This window comes from Sceloporus occidentalis, unplaced genomic scaffold (assembly GCF_023333645.1).
Source record: "Sceloporus occidentalis isolate IW3139 unplaced genomic scaffold, rSceOcc1.0.p SCAF_3, whole genome shotgun sequence".
Classification (NCBI taxonomy): Eukaryota; Metazoa; Chordata; class Lepidosauria; order Squamata; family Phrynosomatidae; genus Sceloporus; species Sceloporus occidentalis.
In genome coordinates, this window is record NW_028316983.1 from 48,762,517 (window position 1) to 48,782,569 (window position 20,053).

The 20,053-nt window shown below is 38.9% G+C and overlaps 1 protein-coding gene across 1 annotated transcript in view; it reads right to left on the reverse strand.

Annotated features, from left to right (window-relative positions):
- The window catches only part of LRIG2 (leucine rich repeats and immunoglobulin like domains 2), a 62,986-nt gene that overhangs the window by 10,211 nt on the left and 32,722 nt on the right, over positions 1-20,053 (reverse strand). Inside the window, exons 3-14 of the mRNA XM_089514391.1 lie at positions 18,480-18,554; positions 17,723-17,857; positions 13,839-13,982; positions 11,561-11,704; positions 11,048-11,191; positions 10,734-10,877; positions 7,578-7,658; positions 5,481-5,552; positions 5,307-5,372; positions 3,565-3,728; positions 1,596-1,916; positions 409-690 (exon numbers count right to left, since the gene is read on the reverse strand). Of these exons, the coding sequence (XP_089370517.1) occupies positions 409-690; positions 1,596-1,916; positions 3,565-3,728; positions 5,307-5,372; positions 5,481-5,552; positions 7,578-7,658; positions 10,734-10,877; positions 11,048-11,191; positions 11,561-11,704; positions 13,839-13,982; positions 17,723-17,857; positions 18,480-18,554 (1,772 nt within the window). The remainder of the gene's footprint in view (positions 1-408; positions 691-1,595; positions 1,917-3,564; positions 3,729-5,306; positions 5,373-5,480; positions 5,553-7,577; positions 7,659-10,733; positions 10,878-11,047; positions 11,192-11,560; positions 11,705-13,838; positions 13,983-17,722; positions 17,858-18,479; positions 18,555-20,053) is intronic.

The window sequence follows — 20,053 nt, forward strand, 5'->3', positions numbered from 1 at the left end:
TTTGAAATGGGTCCAGATAATTGGCTTCATCCAAGACAGCCTGGAGCTGGAAGGCAACTGTCCTCTCGATCACTTTACCCAAGAATGGTAAAAGGGGGACCAGTTAATAGAATAATGCCATGTTGAAATAAGCATGAGATCCTGGAGTATCAGCATTAACTTTTAAATGAGAAGTAGGCAACAGCAAGAGAAAGGGCTCCCTAAGGGCTTCACTTTTAAAATTTGTTTTACTTTTTTTATAAATAACCCCCCCCCCAAAAAAAGTTCTTTAGGAGATGTGGGAGGACACCTCACCATATTTCTCCCCTTCATTTTATGCCCAGGAGAGGTGTTTTTAGAAGTGGGAAATAAACTAGAACTGTGACAGTTTGATTAAATAACCCATATAGCCCCAGCTAGTTTGCTTACCTAACACAGTCAATGTGGCATTTGCTGATATTCCTCCTGCTACATTTTGTGCCATGCAGCTATAGATCCCCATATCTTCTATTTTCACGTTTGCTATGAAAAAGACATCATCTTCTGGCATTACATGCATTCGCCTTTCACGAGCTGCAGGGAAGTCTGTGCCTCCATCTTTCTGCCAGGAAATTTGAGGTGGGGGATGGCCTTCTGCAGCACACTCCAGTTTAGCCATGGCTCTAGTTCGGATAGTGAGATCCATAGGAGTTTTTATAAAAGAAGGCAGCTCTGAATGAAGAGACATATTAGGATGATCAAATAATGTTTACTATCACTAGACAGAGAATACAAAACAGTTCCTCATTTAGGAATGGTTAGTTTCCAATTTCTTTGGAAATTACTAATGCTACTATGTCCCATTCACTCTTTTTAACAATTTAATGTCCACATTTTTGTTGCCTTCTTTTCATGCTCTGAGGTTGTTTACAAAGTCTAACAATTCTTTGGATGAAAAAGACAAATTAGTTTCTTTTCTCTATGGAACATACCATCTTCTATTATGGAGTGGTCAACTGTGGAAGACTTGGAGGTCCACATTCCCTGCTATACCTTATGGAGTCATGAGGGAAATTATTTTTATGCTCCTGCCACTTGCCGTGTTTTATTCTCTGGAAAGGGCTTTTCTCAAACAGGAAGTAGCCCAAAAGCCAACTAAGAAAAATTAATAATAAAAGGGCAAGTGTCATGGCAACTGTCATATTTTGGCTTGGTCCCAATTTGAAAAAGGGTGCATCTTTAACAATTTCTGTAGTTGATAAATGTCTGAAACTACTTCCTTGACACAGTCTAGGTCTGCAATTGTCAATGAAACAAAATCTTGGCTCAATTAGCTTGTGAGCAAATGGACTGCAGCTGGTACATTTGCCATTTCCAAACAGAGAAATGTGTTGTGGAAAAAAATGCTACCATTTGGCCAGTTCTTTAAATCTAGTCAGAAAAGATCTTCAAGGCCGCTTGCATCCAAAACACAATACCAATATTTTCCAACAGTTATCCCAGCACTGGATTGGGAGGAGTGGGGTTTTCGATTCATTTGGAAACCGAGGAACACTAAAGAGCTTATATAGAATAATTCCAAAGTCTTTTAAATTAGTATCTTTCTTTAAAAGGGAAATCTTAGCACAGGCGCTTACCATTGACAGTCAACTTGGCCTTGTTGGAATAATTGGACCCAAAGTGATTAGAGATTATACACTGGTATTTTCCTTCATCTGTGAAATTTACATTGAACACATGCAGGACAGTTGTGTATTCCAGCACTTCACCATCTTCTTTTTGGTACCTAACAAAATTCTCTATATCTGCATCATACAATATTTCACTGTCTTTTCGCCAGGTAGTGGACATGGGTAAATCACTGCTGCTCACAGCCATGCAAGTCAAGCTGACATTGGTGCCTCTCAGTGCAATGGTAGTCTCAGGGTGTGCTCTGATCTGAGGTTTGGGGAAATCGTCTGTGAAAAACAGATAAAAATGAACTCAATTTCCTTTTCTGTATGTATCTGATATAAGAAAAAACTAATGCAAATTGTAACACAGTTCCACTTGTACTAGAATGAAATGAGCTCTCACTAATTCCTCCAATCGCTACATCCTCTTTCACACCAGAATTGGCTATGCGGGTATGAAGCTGTGAAATAGGATGCCTTGTGTCAGAGCAAAAGCAACAGCAAGTGAAATGATTTAAAGATTTTTATCAACATCTATATATCACACTGTGGTGGAATGTGTTATGGCAATGTTGTCAGAAGTCCAGTTTTAAGTAAAGCTCTAACTGCAGTTTGGAAATAAAGAACCAACTAGAGATATCAGCAATATACATATCTTTCTTTTCACTATTTGTTGTTGTTGCATGCCTTCAAGTCATTTCTAACTTATTGCGACTCTTAAGACAAAACCTATCACAGGGTTTTATGGGGCTGATTGTTTGTGACTCACTCAAGGTCACTCAGTAGATTTTCATGGCTGATTGGAAAACTGAACCCTATTCTCCAGAGTTGTAGTCCAAAGATCAATCCACTACACCATGCTGGCTCTACTTACTATAGTTTAGTAATGGATTAATATTTATTTTCAGGAAACATGCCATACTGCCTGAGATTTGATATTCTTGCCTAATAACAATTTAGATGTCAACACATGCTTACTTTAGTTCTGATTATTTTGCCAAGCAGTGAGTGTAGAAAATTGGCCGTAACTAGAAGAGGCTTAAAAATAAAACTCCATAATGGTGAAGCTCTCCTATCTAAAAGAGATTCACTGTCCTAAAAAAATCTAAGCTTGCTATTTTATTCCATTTAATTACTAAGAACAATGAGAACTTAAACTTCGGCAAATAGCTGTATAATGTAATGTTATGACTAAGCTGAAAAGGAGAATATGATCCATTGGTACTGTGCTGAAAGCTTGAGAGATACCCTGGAGTATCTGCCATCGAATATCCTTGTTTGTTTCCAGTTAGTTTCTATTGCCAACTCTCCCTCATGCTTGAGAAGTTTCCACAGGATTATAATGACTCTCACAGTACCACTAAGAAAAAATTCCTTGTTCTAGATGTCACTACAGTCATCCCTTCCTTTATGCGGAGGATCCGTTCCAGACCCCCCCCCCCCCCCGCAAAAGGGAAAAAACATGGATGCTCAAGCCCCATTCAAATGAATGGGGCTCGTGCCCGCAGCGGCGCAGCAGTGGTACATGGGGCGCACGCCATGGGAGTGCGCACCATTGTTTTCTTCTGGTGCACGGCTCCCTTCCTTCTGGTGCAGCTTCCAGCATATGCTGGGAGCCGCGTAAAACGCACCCATGTATGACACGGGCGCACTGTACTAAATAATTCAAAGATAGTGTTTTGAGTTAATCTGTGGTTGCATAAATTTCTAACACATTTCTAATATTAATTTCTAATATATGGGCAACACAAATGTTTCTTACATTAGTGCAAGGTAGTGTAATCCCAATTAAGCCAATACATCCAATGGATGGGTCACTGAAGCCATGCCACACAAATGACCATTTTCTAAAAAGCAGATGACCATATTCCAGAGTGGAAGTCATGTAAGTGCCCATCATATTTAAAAAATGAATAATATTAAGAGTACAAACCACAGACAAAGTCTTCAGGATTCACATTGAGGATGCTCTGTCCACACAACCTCTCAGGATGAGCACAAATGACACTGACAGTATCCTGCAAATGATTGTGGGTAAGCCATTGGAGCAGCCATTTCAACTGACAGTCACATAGTAAGCTGCTAGTGTTCAACAACCTGAAAAAACAGGAGAAATGTTCTAAGTTGTCAGCCAAACACATACCATCTCAATTATAGTCACTACGTAGGGCAGCACCATCCCTCAATATACACTACTCATATATCTGTAACTCTTTACCAACATTTCTACATTAAACAGACTGCCCTCCCCATACGCATGGGGATCTGTTCTGGACCCCCTTGCATATGGGGAAAAGACTGTATGCTCAAGCCCCATAGGAAATAATGGGACACGTGCTCATGGCAGCACACAGGGCGTGTGGTGCAAGTACACGCCCCATAATTTCTGCCTTGGCTTGCCTTCCGCGTGAGCTCAAAGCCGCAGAAGGCAAGCCCGCCTATAAGGAGGGCCGACTGTATGCCTAATCTGCTTGGTAACATATCCTATCTATCCTCCAAGTAGCGTTAGTGACATATTAGTGCAAATAAATTCATTATTCTCTTTCTTCACATCTAAGTTATGTCAGACATTTCTCATCAAAGTCCTAATTTGCTTTTTAAAAATATCTTTCACAGGGATAGTCCTGAAACCAGTAATACGCAAAGAAAAAGCAAGAGAGGGAAAAAAAAATACTATGCATACAATATAAGATACAGGAATACTGTTAAGAGACCAGGTATTCTTGTCAGTTCAGGAATCCCAAGCATTTAATGGATTCTAAGTTTATGACGAAAGCATATAAACCCAGTTCTGCAATTCCACAAATTCTAACTGCAATCATATCAGAAACTGGAGCTTAGTGAAATATGTCACCTGGAACAATTTACAGTGCAGCAATGCTAGCACTTGTAAAAGAACCCTTTCCAACTTAGGAGCAGAACATGTTGGATTTTTCCCCCACACAACAGCTATGGGTCACACCAAATTTCAGCATGTGTTATATAAATGTGCCTTTTTAGTTAAACACCAAATTCATATGAGCTGAACACAGTGACTTCTTAGTAGACAGTGAAATATGGATGAATCCAAAATGGGAAATTTCAATTAACTGAGTCTTTGGGATATACCTCCCTTTTTGAGATTAATTTTAGATGACGAAATGATGAAGGAAATAGGCCACTTGATAATTACTCTCCTGTTCTACATATCTGGCTTGACAAAATGAGAGAGACAATAAAAACTCCTAACACCAATGTCAGATTCTGGAACTGCTGCATCAAACAATCTTCATTAAGAACATAATACAGTCTAAAGTGTTAGAATTAATTAAATAACTGCTGTAATCAATTATGGCATTCAAATACTTTATTTTAGAATGTGCCTACAGGATATTGCATATGAAAGAAAGAGTAGCTAGGGTTACATAAGAGGAATCTTTTTCTTATTAATTATGAAGAGTTAGAACAATTTATGTTTTTTCTCAGTATACTTAGATTTTAAATGTTTAGTGTAATCAGCATCCTGGTAAAATTGAAAAAAAAATGAAGCCAAAATATTAGTTAAATGCTACTATAATTTGTGAACTAAACTGAATTGAATTTTAAGACTAGCATTCTGTAAGGAAAATCTTTGTGACAGCTGACACATTTAATAACATCTCTATGGAAAGAACATATGTAGGACTAAATACTTACAGCTCTTTAAGAGGTTGGGAAAAAGCATTTTCTTGAATGGACATTATTGCATTGTTGTTCAGATCTCTGCAATATTAAATATTGTGCAAGTTTACTACAAATTGCTCCTTTAAAAACTGGACTAAATGTATACTTGACGAGAAAGCTTAATTGAAAGAGAAAAGGTGTACTTACAAATATTCAAGGGCTTGAAGTCCAAAAAATGCTCTCTTTGTGATTGACTTAATCTGGTTTCCTTGTAGAATCCTAAAACAACACAAGCAAACCACAAAAACAAACAAGAAAGTAGTTAAGCAAATTGAAAAAGTACATGTATATGACAGAATAAGGAACATGAGAAAATTAGTGATTAAGGGCCTTCCCCAACTATAATGAAACACATTTTCCCCTTTCTTTTCTTTTCTTTTCTTTTCTTTTCTTTTCTTTTTTTGGTTTCTAGTACTCCTCCAACTTTCTTCAGGACTTAAAATCAAAAAGGTAGAGAGGGGAGAGTTTACGTTACTATCAAAACAGGAAGAGAGTGAGACTATGTAAATACTACCCGTAGAGATATCTGCTGGCAAGCAAGTAGAAAACTGCACGTCTGGAAAGAGCATAACGGTTACAAATCAGGGGTACTTTGTTAGTTGGGTCTACTAAAAGCCCCACTGTAACTAACTGCTTCCAGTACACCATACTAAAAGTAAAGGTATTCCCTGCTGACAAGGTTGTCAAGCCATGTCCGACCACAGGGGGCGGTGCTCATCTCCATTACTAAGCCAAAGAGCCAGCGTTGTCAGAGACTACTCTGTGATCATGTGGCCAGCATGACTGCACAGAACGCTGTTTACTTTCCCACCGAAGTGATACCTATTTATTTACTTGCATTGGCATGATTTCAAACTGCTAGGCTGGCAGAAGTTGGGACTAGTGATGGGAGCTCACCCCTTCATGCAGTACTCAGGCCTCAAACTGCCAATCTGCTGATCTTGCCATCACTTGAGCCACTGCATGACCCCATACTGCTAGCAGAAAAAAATCACAGGCTTGGAACAATTACTAAGGAAGGTAAAAGAAGAAGCTGCAAAGGTAGGCTTGCTTTTGAACATAAAAGAAAACAAAAATAATGACCATGGAGGAGCTACACAAATTCAAAAAAGACAATGGGGAACTCAAAATACTCAAAGATTTCTCATATCCTGGATCAAACACTGTTCCAAATTGGAGAGGTCAGCCAAGGAATAAGATGATGAGGAATGGGAAGGACAGCCATGAAAGAACTAGATAAGATCCCAAAGTGTAAAGATATACAACTGAGCACTAAATTTAGAATTGTCCATCTACAGATGTGAGTGCTGGACAGGGAAGAAGGTAGACTGGAGGAAAATCAACTCATTTGAGATGTGGGCCTGGATAATAGTGCTGAGGATACCATGGATAGCCAAAAAGATAAACCAATGGACCCTAGGACCCTAGAAGAGATCAAACCTAAAAACTCCCTGGAGGCCAAGATGATCAAATTGAGGCTGTCATACTTTCGCCACATCATGAGAATTCATGACTCACTAGAAAAGACAACAATGCTTGGAAAGGTAGAGTTTAGTAAAAAGATAGGAAGACTGCATGGCAGATGGATAGACTCTATCAGGGAGGCCACTGGTCTGAATCTATAGGAACTAACAGAGAAGGTGAGGACAGGGAAGGTTAGGGATGTCTCATCAACAGGGTCACCACAAATTGGGGTCAACTTGAGGGCAGTTAATAATAACAAACATCTTGCACATACTCTCCTACAGAGATAACTGTTCTACAAAAACTGTCTAGCCATTTCCCCCTTATAATGAAGGAGGACCAAAGCTTGTTTGCCTCTATATAAAACAAAAGTTATAAACCTCAAGTGATCCATTTTTTTTTTGGGGGGGGGGAACCTAAATCTCAACTTTCTGATAGAAAGTTAATTGGGTCACACCTTGTCTCCTGAAACAGGATAATTTTAAGAGATAATCCATTCCTGACTTACTTCTATCACAGGATTAGAATGGGTGTAGTTTTCTACCACATTAATAATAACACCTGTAAAAGCCTATTACCTGACCAGGGCAGACTATTACCTGGCCAGGGCAAGAGATGCAATTTGTCATATCCAGCTGAAAACATTTACTAATGAACTAGTAAGATATTAAGACTTACAAAAAGCCCAACACTTAAAAAACAACAACAGACTGTCACATATACTGTGGGACTCATTTCTATTCTAGCAAATATGTCAACACCACAACTGGTAAAACTTACAATTTATTGAGTCTCTCAAGTCCTACAAATGCTTCATTTGAGTCTTCTATAGCCCAGGAGATCTCATTATTTCGCATGTCTCTGGGGGGAAAACACAGACACACATATGAAGCAACTTAAAAAAAATTAAAGTAAACCACAATGCTCAAATGACTCCTTCCTCCCCCCTGCAAGATTTGCCACTGATTGCTGATTTGGCACATTTTGAAATATAAAATCTCATGACTCTTGCAAACAGACTGTGTTGCTGTTTTACTAGACTGGAAAGCTAAAGCTTTTTGGTACAGATCTCTGTATAAAATCAGCTCTTTCTAAACTGCAGCACACCTCACAAGGAATGTAACATTTGTGCATGGTTACTGCACATACTGGCCAAATTCCTGGGGATGGAAAATTTTGTAAGAAAACTTATTAAAACTGCTGAATATTAAACACAGTGCTAAGATTCAAAGAGATGAAAAAGAAGTGGCAGAAAGTCACTGACAATACTTAGACTTCTCAAGTCATGCAGCACAATTTCCTCAACCAAGCAACATCCATTAATCTCTAATGAATACAATAGCTCACATATCATTCATGAATTACACTTGTTTACAGTAAGTCAGACTTAACATCATTGTAACTCACTGTTTTTATCATCATGAAGTTTGGAATTCTGCTTTGACCATATATAGATCAATACTCCCTCCAAATACTTACCCTGTAAGCAACACAGTCCCCCAAAATAGTCATATCCATGCTGGTGGGCAGGGGATGAACATGGTGTATGTGTCCAGCTACCTTCCTATAGTAATGATGCCATTTGCAGGTTAGTTCTGAGGATTCCTGCAGATGCCTGTTGCAGCACATCCAGCTACAATAGCTGGATGCTTTCCCACTCATCCCTCTGCTCTCTGACAGAATAGAAATGGATGTGTTGTACGGGCTGAGTTGTTCACAAGGTATTTTTTGATGCAGCATCTTGAGACACAGCTGCAGAGATATAGCTAAATGATAGATATATGTCTTCCACTTCATGATCTAAGCCATTTATCCATGCCATCCAGAGAATGTTGCTAGTACATTACTTATTTTCTGGAGTGCAAAGCTTGTAGAATCATTATTGTATTAAGAGATCATAGGTCAGGTGAAGAATTGCTACCCATGAAAGAACAGAATGGTGTTTTTGTTCAAAAAGGCAGTTACACACTAATGGAATTTCTATCAGATCCTTGCATTGCACTTCGACTCCAAGCACAGACCCAGTTCACCAAGGTGGACTGGAATAGGAGTGAATAAGATACTTCATTAAATTCTAATATATTCAGCAGTGCACTTCCTTTACATGACGGGTTATAAATTTATCAGAGCAACAATTTTCACTGCTCAATGACACGCTCAATGACACGCAGCATCATGCAACTCTTTGGCATAATCCACTTCTGTACCTCACTGCAATAAACATCATGTTACACAACAACAAATCTATGAGGTGAAAGAACATAAAATTTACAGAATCTTCAGGAATCATTATACTAACTACACAAATGTTTGTGGTTGTTACCAGCAGAGTTCATGCTTCTACAACCAGAAGGTGTTTCCAACAGGTCCTCTGTAATGACTTGTGCTTTGCAATTTCAGTTTCACTGAGTTCCAGAGAAATGTGACAGTTTGTACTACAAGGTAAATCTTACATAACTGTGCTTATATTCTGTGTGTCTTTTTACTCAACAACCTGAGATTCTCAACATATGTTAGCCTGATGAATACACAAGACAGGACTTTCTTTGCAATATCAACTAAGTTGTTGAACGTCAGCTGGCTCGATCGTTGTCACTCCACCTGATCTCTCACCCTGAAACCCTCCCAGATGGTAGAGGTGCCCTCAGTGGCAAAGGAGGGTGATCTGTGAAACATGGGATGGATGGTGAATGATTCCTCACCAGGTGTTCACTCGCCTCTAAGAATGTCAACTGGGGCGGTCTGCACCCCCTTCATGATATTCCTGATGTCAAGGCGAGAGAGCATTTGATTATGGCAAGCACAAATACTTGGAGTGTTGGATTACAGCACCTATGGATTTTTTATAAGAGTCTTATAAGAACCTAGAAGGGAATTATTCTGCAGAGATAGAACACTTATTACTTAAACTATTTAATCCTCATTTTGAGAAATATGTTTGTTTGATGTGTTTTGGCCTGACAGTAAATTGCTTTATTTTTCACAAAGAAAGTTGCAAGAAAATAATATTATGTACACTGCCAACCTTTCACTTAATTCTATATAAGGCTTAGCTTTCCATACACAGGGCGGAAGGCACTTTATATATGTGTAGAGACCCTTTTATAATATCCTTGCCAGTAAAAATAATTCTGGGCTACTAAAAGCTTGGACATGATTTATGGATCCCTGTATGTGTTTACGTATATATGAACCTAAATGAATAAACAGGTCTATATTTAAAAGCCAATCTCAGAGTCGTCTCACTGAATCAATCGTTAAATGGTAAGTCAACACTTCCATCCCACTGATTAAATGGGTCTGCTCTTACTGGGATTGCAATTACCATAAACAAACAAAAAGTCATCATGTTCAGGGAATTCTTAGCCTTCAAAGAGGAGACCTCCAAAGGAACACTCAGAATTGTTCAATATGGATAGTTATAAAAAAGTGAAGCCTGTTGGTTTAACAACTGTTCAGTTTATCAGTGATGTAATGAACACTAGTCAAGAGGACCCTGTGATACTAAAGAAATATATTACATACAGCACTTTAAAATGCACTTGCTCTACTTACTGGAAATTGGAGCATGGGGAAGGAAATCTATATACTCTTTCTAAACATGGAGGAGGGGGGTACCATATACTGAAAAAGCTCTTCCTCAAAGGATGATGTGCAAAAATAAGCAACTGTGCAGGTGTTGCATTATAAGATGATCACCTTGAAAAGCAACAGTTAATTCTCTGAAATACTGCATAGCTATGTCTCGTAGTGAACAAAGTTTGCAACTTTTTAAATAAATAAAGACAGGGCAAGACTGGATTTAGTGGCAGGATAAAACTTCCTTTGGTGTTCTTAATGCCATAAACAATTCTAACCCTACTCCAGAAGGTTTCAAGTTTTCACTTCTGCTAATTTATTTCATCAATAAATGCTCTCTAAATTATGTGAACTTACAAAGTTTGTAGATTTGAAAGTCCCTTAAAGACACCATCTGCAACATGACTGATTCTGTTATCACTTAGATTTAATCTCTCCAATAAACTGAGTCCAACAAAAGCAAACTCATCTAGGCGAGTCAGTTGATTGTACGATAGATCGCTGAAATGAAACATAACAGAGTAAAAGCTAAACGACAGGAATGTAGAAGAATGAGATATCATAAAAAAACCACATAAATTAAGCAACTTTCATTAGGGAATAAGATTTTTATTATTATGTTTATTCTAATCAGTGGGGAAAACTTCAGTGAAATAAATCTTAGTACTTACAGTTCAGAAAGCCTTTGACAGAACTCCCATGCATCAGGTCCAATCCTGTTAATGGCATTCTGACTGACATAGAGCTGTTGTAAAGTCCTCAAACCATACAGCCAGCCCTTGTTTACTTCTGTTAGATTATTATGTTCCAGTTCTCTGTAGAAACAATAGAAAACTGTTACATGTGCTTCCAGCAGATATTACACTTATAAACAGCATTTTATTGAGGATAAACTAAATTCTGAAGTATGTACAATGCCTGGAAGAGGATAGTAGTGCAGTACTATTCTCCCTTTCTTGACACATTTACCCAAGCAAACAATCCAATCAGAAGACAAGCAAATAACTCTCATGAAAATGAGAAGATATGGACTGTTAATCTCCAAGTAAGATGTGAAGACATATGCTTCAATAAGCAACAGGACAGCCATATCTATGTTTATCAAGCAACTCAGTTTCATTAGTCTCTACAGCAATGAATCATCTATCACCTCTAATGAAAAGGCAATAGCATGATATACTCACAGTTCTTCCATATTATCCAGTCCAAAGAAGGCACCATCCATTAGTCTGCTAATCCCATTGCGTTGCATTTTTAATGACTTCAAGGAATCCAAACCTTGGAAGGTAAGGCTGTCTATTACTTTAATCCGGTTTCTTTTAAGTTCCCTAAATAATGATATTATAATAATAATGTTATAAGCATATTAGCTGAAATGAAGTATTACTTTCATTTGTTGTATGCTTCTTGTTCTAAGACAAACACAGTTACATGAATGGATATTGGTGTAATCTGCAATATCATAAGTAGCTATTATAAAGAAAATAGCACAATAAAAATATCAGATGCAAGCAACATTAAATTCTTACTTCAAGGGTGGTCAACTGTGACTCCTCCATATGTTGGACTGCAATCCCCATCATCCTTAAGCACTGGTTAGGCTGGGAAAGGTTGATGGGAGTTGCAGATGAACTTCAACAACAGAAATGGACAACTTGTCCATTCCTGCCCTGTACAGTATGGAGAGTCAGAATTCTGTCCTACAACATAAATTCTCCAACAACCTTGAGCAAACAGATATTTTGGAAAAGCATTTTTCATTAGCACTGCAGAAGGGGCAAAAGGGATTTAAAAATAAAATATGTTTCTTGTTATATAAATTCTACTTTTATATATCTGCAAATTTAGACTAGGTATTTAACTACTCAATTGACAAGCTCATGCAGTTAAAATTTTCAAAGGAAGTAGCATGCAGCATGTTAAAAACTAACCCAAGTTCCAGAAAGCTTATGGCATAATAAACTGTTTTATTTTGTCTTCAACAGACCAACTCAGATATATCTCTCAGGTTTATTACTATGAACCTAAGTAATGTCAAGATTATAGCAAATCTTCTTAATCAATTTTTTTTTAGCCCTTTATGCTCTGTGAGGGAAAAAAAATGAATATCAGCTTATCAGTGTAATGCTCTCAGATGGGGAAAGGCTGCTTTTAACATGTGTACCAAAGAGTGTGACTAGGGTTGCCATAACCCGCCCCCCCCCCCCGTGACCAGCACGCTTTTGGGGGGCCCCTCCCGGTCACGGTCCGGTTTGAGCCCCCACCCGTGCCTGGTCCCCTGTTTGGGGGCCCGCTCCGGCCATTGCCGCTGCTGCTAATGCGACTGCTGCGGCGCCAGCCCACCTCCTCCTCCAGCTCCACCTTCCTCCTCTTCCTCGCCTCCAGGGCGAGGGATTGAATGCCGCCCAGGCCTCAGTAGGGGCCAGCGGCAGCGCGCGCGCCTGCCCCATTTCCCTCGGCGCGCGCGCGGGGGGAAGGAAGTGGGGCAGGCGCGCGCGCGCGCGCTGCCGCTGGTCCCTACTGAGGCCTGGGCGGCATTCAAGCCCTCGCCCTGGAGGCGCGCCTGCAGGCTTCAGAGCAGGGAGAGAAGGGTCTCTCCTACAAGGGACACCCTTCTCTCCCTGCCTTGGGGCTTCCCCCGCCAGCCAGGCAGGCTTCAGGGCAGGGAGAGAAGGGTCTCTCCTCGAAGGGAGACCCTTCTCTCCCTGCCTTGGAGCTTCCCCCGCCGGCCAGGCAGGCTTCAGGGCAGGGAGAGAAGGGTCTCTCCTCGAAGGGAGACCCTTTTTTCCCTGCCTTGCAGCTTGCTCCTCTTCTTTCTCCTCCTCCTCTTCTTCTGTCTCCTCTCCTCCTCCTCTTCTTCCTCCTCTGCTCCTCCTCCTCTTTCCCTTCTTCTTCTTCCTCCTCCTCTTCTTTTCCACCTCATCCTTCCCCTCTTCCTCCCCTTTTTCTTCCTCTCTACTTCCTCTTCTTCCTCCTCCTCCTTTCCCCCTCTTCCTCCTCCTCTTCTTCCTCCTTTTCTTCTTCTCCTCTTCCTCCTCTTCTGGTTTTGACCAGAAAGGGAAGCACATTTCTGCCATCTGTCTAGGAATAATGCCAAATGTCCTCCATTTTTATCATGCCTAAGAATCATGCATTTATATGAATTTTTTTTAAAAAAACATCATTTTTTGCGTGTCCTCCATTTTTTAAAAAATGTGTCCTCCATTTGAAAATTTTGTCCTACGTTTGTCCTACATTTGTCCCAGTTCGGAGGTCCTGACTTATGGCAACCCTAAGTGTGACTACCTGAAACATAGCTCCTTGCACTTAAAATACAAATGGCCCAACTGAACTCTCTCACTTTTTCTACCAGACATACATTTAAAGCCATCCTTCAATTAAAGGTATCTTCAGGCTTTAATTTATGGGTGCCTGAGATGTATTGCATGAAGGTTTTGAAAATGATGGGACATAATGACTTACAAATACTGTACATGAGGCAGTCGGAAGGTCTTTGGCGGAATCATGCTTATTCTGTTTCTATTTAGTTTCACAACTATTAGAGAATTTGATAAATTATCAAAACAGCCTGCTTCCAGAGTAGTTATTCTGTTGTTGCTCAGGTTCCTGTAAAAGATAGTTTAAAAAAAACCTTCAGATACAACATACTAACAGATTACACAAGAACTTTTAAAGAGTCAAGTAAACTTTGGTTTAGATTTTCTTTTCCCTTTCTCAAGAAATTTCAGTTTCAAAAAGGAGAAAGATTTTCATAGTTTATTTCACTGATCCTCAGTGGTTGTGGTAAGATCTAATTGCACAAAATTAAGTAGTAAAGAATGTGGTCTCATGTACTAAATGCAACCCCTTAAATGGCTGAAATTCACTAAGATCTAGGATTGTATAAAATAAGCCAAATTACACATCAATTTGGGGTGGTAAGGGGAAGATAAAATACAGTAGTTTCCTTCCAGCTTGTTACCACAATGGCCACATTCTAAAATGGTCTTAAACAATGGCTCAGCAAGATATGAATCTCTTCAGGTTTGCATACTCTCTGCTTCTCCTCCAACATGAGCAAGGAACTCGAAGAATCTGTGTTCAACTGTGTTTTTTCAATCTGTGTTAACATTAACTGTTACTAGTTGAAAAGAAGCCAATTTCAAAATGTGGTTTCTGACATTGGCTTAGAATCATAGAATTGTAGAGTTGGAAGAGACCACAAGGGCCATCCAGTCCAACCCTCTGCCATGCAGGAACTCTCAATCAAAGTATACCTGATAGATGTTTAAAGACCTCCAAGGAGGGAGATTCCACCACTCTCTGAGGGAGTGTGTTCCACTGTCGGACAGCCCTTACTTAGAAGTTCCTCCTAATGTTGAGGTGGAATCTCTTTTCCTGTAGCTTGCATCCATTGTTCCAGGTCCAGTTCTCTGGAGCAGCAGAAAACAAGCTTGCTCCATCCTCAATATGACATCCCTTCAAATATTTAAACAGGGCTATCATGTCACCTCTTAACCTTCTCTTCTCCAGGCTAAACATCCCCAGCTCCCTAAGTCGTTTTTCATAGGGCATGGTTTTAAGACCCTTCACTATTTTAGTCACCCCCCTTTGGACACGCTCCAGTTTCTCAATGTCCTTTTTGAACTGTGGTGCCCAGAACTGGACACAATATTCCCGGTGGGGTCTGACCAAAGCAGAATACAGTGTCACTATTACTTCCCTTGATTTAGACACTATACTTTTATTGATGCAGCCTAAAATTGCATTGACCTTTTTAGCTGCATTGTTGACTCATGTTCAACTTGTGATCTACTTGGATTCCTAGATCCCTTTCACACATTTTATTTACAAAAGAATGGCCAGCATTTCGGGCCTTGGGGGGGGTGTCACATGCAATGATGGCTGTACATGAATGCATAGACTCAAACTTATTCTTTTTTACCTGACCTACTCTACATCTCAGCAGGCAGGGATAGAGAGGCTTAAAGATATTTTGATCTTCGGTGGGGGAGATGGAAGTGAACACTTCTCCCGTCCCCCATCAACCTTCACAGAGATGTCATGGCCTCTCTTACTAGCAGGAAAGCAGCTATTTTGGCTGCATCTGGACCACTGGAGACTTTCACCTCTCCAACTTCCACCACTGAGACTACTATTTCCCCACTGCTGCTATCAGCAGGGAAACAGTAACTTCAGATTTATCAAGATCAATCCAAAGTGCAAATAGAAAGCCTTTCCTACTTTCCAGCATTTCTGACATTACAGTGCTTGTACTGATATAACAGCAGTGCCAGAGCAGCGTTCCAATACTCCACTATCCAGCAAACCAGTAGAAGGGAAAGTGTGTGGGACTCATTTCTTTTGCACAGTGCTCTGAGAGTAGCAGACAGCTACATGTGCCTGTTGTCTGTCCACCTGTGTGGCAAATACCTAATCAAATACTGGAATATAATTTTGAAGATACTATTCAGTCATTTGGTTTCATTTTCAGTGTATAATCATGATTCAATTTTTCATGTAAAATTTCTCAGGGTATAAAAAATTCTAGGATTCAGATATAGTAATTCGTATTACTTGTATATCTTAAAATTTTAAATTGCATATAAAGGCAAGTCTCAATTTCTGTTGGTTCAATTTATGACATTTCAAATTTATAATGTTTTTCCAGAAATAAATAAATCAAACTCTCACCCACAGTGCATAGCTCTCCCAGTGCCTGTGCATTTGAGTCTGATAGGAGAATAAGGAGCATGGGGTGAGAAAGTGAGGCTGTGTGGAGTTCTGGTGTGGAATTTTGAGCAATAAGAAGAGCTGACTGGATTGGTTTTTTTTCACCTGCCTAGGCTGGAGGAGTGGGACTGGAAGAAAGCAACTTCAGTCTTGACACTGGTGGAAGAAAGGGGTTTCTTTTGCCTGCTTAGGAGAAACATGAGGGGAAGGAAGAAACTCAAATCTTGTCATCATCTTGAGGAAATGGTTTCCTTAGGCTGCCTAGAAGGTGTGTGAGAGGGGGAGAAAGAAACTGGAATCCTGTCTTCACTAGAGGAAAAGATTTTCTTTAGATGCTTACAAGGGTGAGCAAGTGTGAGAGGAAGAAAGTAGCTAGAATCTTGCCTTCAAAGAAGGGACTTTTTGTCTTCTTTGAAAAGTGTGTGTATGTGTGTGTAAGCTTGACAAAGAAACTGGAATCTTGGAGTGTGAATGTGGCTGGAATGGATTTCCATTATTCGCTTAGATGAACAACTGGAATCTTATTGTCTGAAAGGTTATTCTGCCCTGGGAAAAGTAAGCTCTTGATGATTTCTGCTTTAAATCTCTTTAAAACTGGTGGCAGATTGACTAAAACTGATAACTTTGTGGCTACTTTAGCTCTGTTGGAATGCATCCCCGTGGTCTCCCTATGACTCTCTCATTTACACCAATCTTAATTTAGAATGGCACCCTGCACATATATCAAGACTCAGACATACATATTCATTTGCTTTTTACAAATGTGAATAAAATACCCTCTGCTTTCAAGACTAGACAATTTTATAGCACTTTGAAGTTGTAGATTCTGCAACCCAGTTTGCTCAGCTGCAAACAAAGCTGGCAAATTCTTTTCAGTTGAAACCAAGAGGTTAGTTAATACAGTTTACATACTTAATTTTAAGTACAATTCCATGTTGCCACTATACAACATGCTTAACTAAAAGCCGAAGTCAAAAGCTTCTGCATCAGTCCTCACCAAAGGGGAAAGACAGAAGAGCCTGGAAAGAGATTAGACTCCTTCATGTCTCAGTATTCCACAACAGACTGTGGTATCCAAATGTAGCCACTGGTTACAATGAAAACATCACATGAGTATTAATAACAAGGTTCTATCCAGTCCAGCATCCTATCTGCAACACTGCTAGAATCCTTGGGGAAGCTCAGCACAAACACAATAATCCCCATGTTCCTGCCATAGTTTTTACAACATCCTAATAACTGTCAATTAGATAAATACTGCTTCCTGTATCAGAAGGGGAAAAGAGGTTTTATATCTAGTCACTTGCACATAATGTGTAATTTTATAAACCTCTATCATATCCTCCCCTTATTGCTCTTTTAAAAAATAAAAAATAGTATCTTCCTTCAATCCAAAGGGACCCTTATTTAAGATCTTGGACTGTGAAGTCATAGCATTCCAGTGCTATCTTCACAATAGAATAGGAACACATTTATTATCCTGCTCAAATAATCACAAGACTTCTTAACCATAAAAGGGAAGATGAAATAAAGAAGCACTTCTGTCCATTTTCACCTTTTGGAATGAAACTAAAGATGTATATAAAGATGTATGCATTTTCAACACTATCAGTTAACTGCTACCTCCTACTTACAAGTACTTCAATTGCATCCGTGGGAATGAAGACATTTTGATTTCAGATATAAGGTTAGAGCTGAGATCAAGGTTCTCCAATGAAACATAAAACTGAAGCTGTTCAGGAATAATCTCTGGGATTGTATTATGAACTCTAAAAATGAAGAAAATGTATGATTAATTATCATCAACAGTCTATATCTGAGGTTCAATTGCATATCGAACTATTACCTAAAATTCTTTTTGGGTAAACATGCCTTGATTACAACCTACATAAATTGTTTATTTTGATGCCGGTTTAAACATAATGTAAACAGAATTTAATCTATTTTATGCAGGCAGTTTCAATTAGAATAAGCTTCAAACAATTAGTTGAAAGTTAACGATGATTCTATCAGCACTTGTGTTAGATTGAGATTATTGCAAACAACAAGAAACAAGATGGTTTGCCATTGTGAAGTATGATTGCAGAATGCACTTTCCTACAGAAGTATAGTTCTACTGTCTGGCCCACTTTTCATAGAGTATGATGGAATGCAAGGTAGAGTTGTAAGAGTGGGGATTTAGCAATACCATATACACTATGTTCTTTTATTAACTGCTCTTTTATAGCACAAGTAGAGACATTTAAGACTCAAAATGAAGGATTACATTTAATTTTCAGGCATTACTGCAGGCTTCGATTTCCTTTAACTACTCCACAAGGAAAATTTTCCTGCATTACCAAAGCTCAGTAGCAGTTTTTCTTAAAGAAAAAAATAATAATATTTACTTACAATGAAAGTAGTGTCATATTAGAAGTCAGTTCTCCAAAGTAGGGAATGTCAGTTAGCTCATTGTAGTTCATCTTCCTGAAAGAGAGATTTCTTTACTGGCACTTTGTTTTTTAAAAAACGAAAAAAAGACAAGGTCAATAATAACAGAATAACTGGAAATCATTCTGGTTCTAATAATACTCTTGTATAAGCAATCTCAGTTGGAAACACTTGGCAGACACATACTCAAGGTATAATCCTCAAATGTGAACCAAAAGCCGAAATCTGAGAAAAACAGATAATAAACATACAAAACTATTTTTGCTTATTATTTGCATTATCATTCTGGTCTGGTGGGAAATTCATCAAGCAAGAATGGACTAGGAAATACCAGAAAATGTTCTCTGACAGTGAAACACTGTATGAAGGGATAGTAAAGTTATGATGCTCATATAAAGAACCTCAGAATTAAGTGGAAATTTGCTATTTGAATTAAAATAACACATAACTATTACTTTAACAGTTTGGGTTTGGGTGTTGGACAAGAACTCTAAAGACCAAAGTTTGAAACCCTGCTAAGTCATGGAAATCCACTGGGTGACACTGGGCAAGTCACGCTCCTTTAGAGGAAGGCAATGGTAAAATGCCCTCTGAACAAATCTTGCCAAGAAAATCCTGTGATATGTATTAGGGTTGACTTGAAGGCAAACAACAACACATAACCACCATATATTAGCAAATACAGTGCCTTGAGCATAGAATTCTATTCCTCCCCACAGAAACTTGAGCACACAAGCTTTTTTTAAATTAAAGTTTATTAGTTTAAAAAGAAAAATACAGTGTATTAATTGACATATACTGTACATCTTTCTATATTACAGTTATATGTTCATTTTGTATAAACTGACTATTCCAGATAACTATATTTAGCATTTATGTTGACAATATTAACCTTGTAATAGGAAAAAACCTATAAAGGATGATCAACATTTTCTTTCTTCTCTTTCTATATTACTCTACACAACTTCTATTTAACTTAGTCATATTAATTATTTTGATTGCCTCAAAAAATACAAACCTTGAATTCAATACAAATGCTCATGAAAATAAAACTCTGTGGGTACAAATGTCTCTTAGCCAGTCATTTCCGAGTAATTATTCTAATTTGTGTAGTTCCCCTTTTTATCACAATAAGAGAGGAGGCTTATCCATCGTTCTTCAGATTTTGCATCTGGTTCTCCTGCCAAAGATTCTGAATTTTTTTTTTTCTATTTCAGCAATCTCTAACATTCTCAGTAGCCAATTATCTATTGAGTGTACCTCAGGAGATTTCCAGCTCTCTGCCAGCATCACTCTCACTACTGAAATCATATAAAGAATCTGTCTCCAATATTTAGTTCGATCTTTATCAGGGCCGGCCTGTCCATATAGGCGAGCTGGCAACCCTGGCATTTTTATCAGGCTCTGTTTGTAAAAGGGAAGGGTGGAAGAAGTTTGCTGTGCTCTGCAACTCCTGGGCTGCATCTACACTGGAGAATTAACCTGGTTTGGCACCTCTTAAACTCTTTCTGGCTCAAGGCTGTGGAATTCTGGGA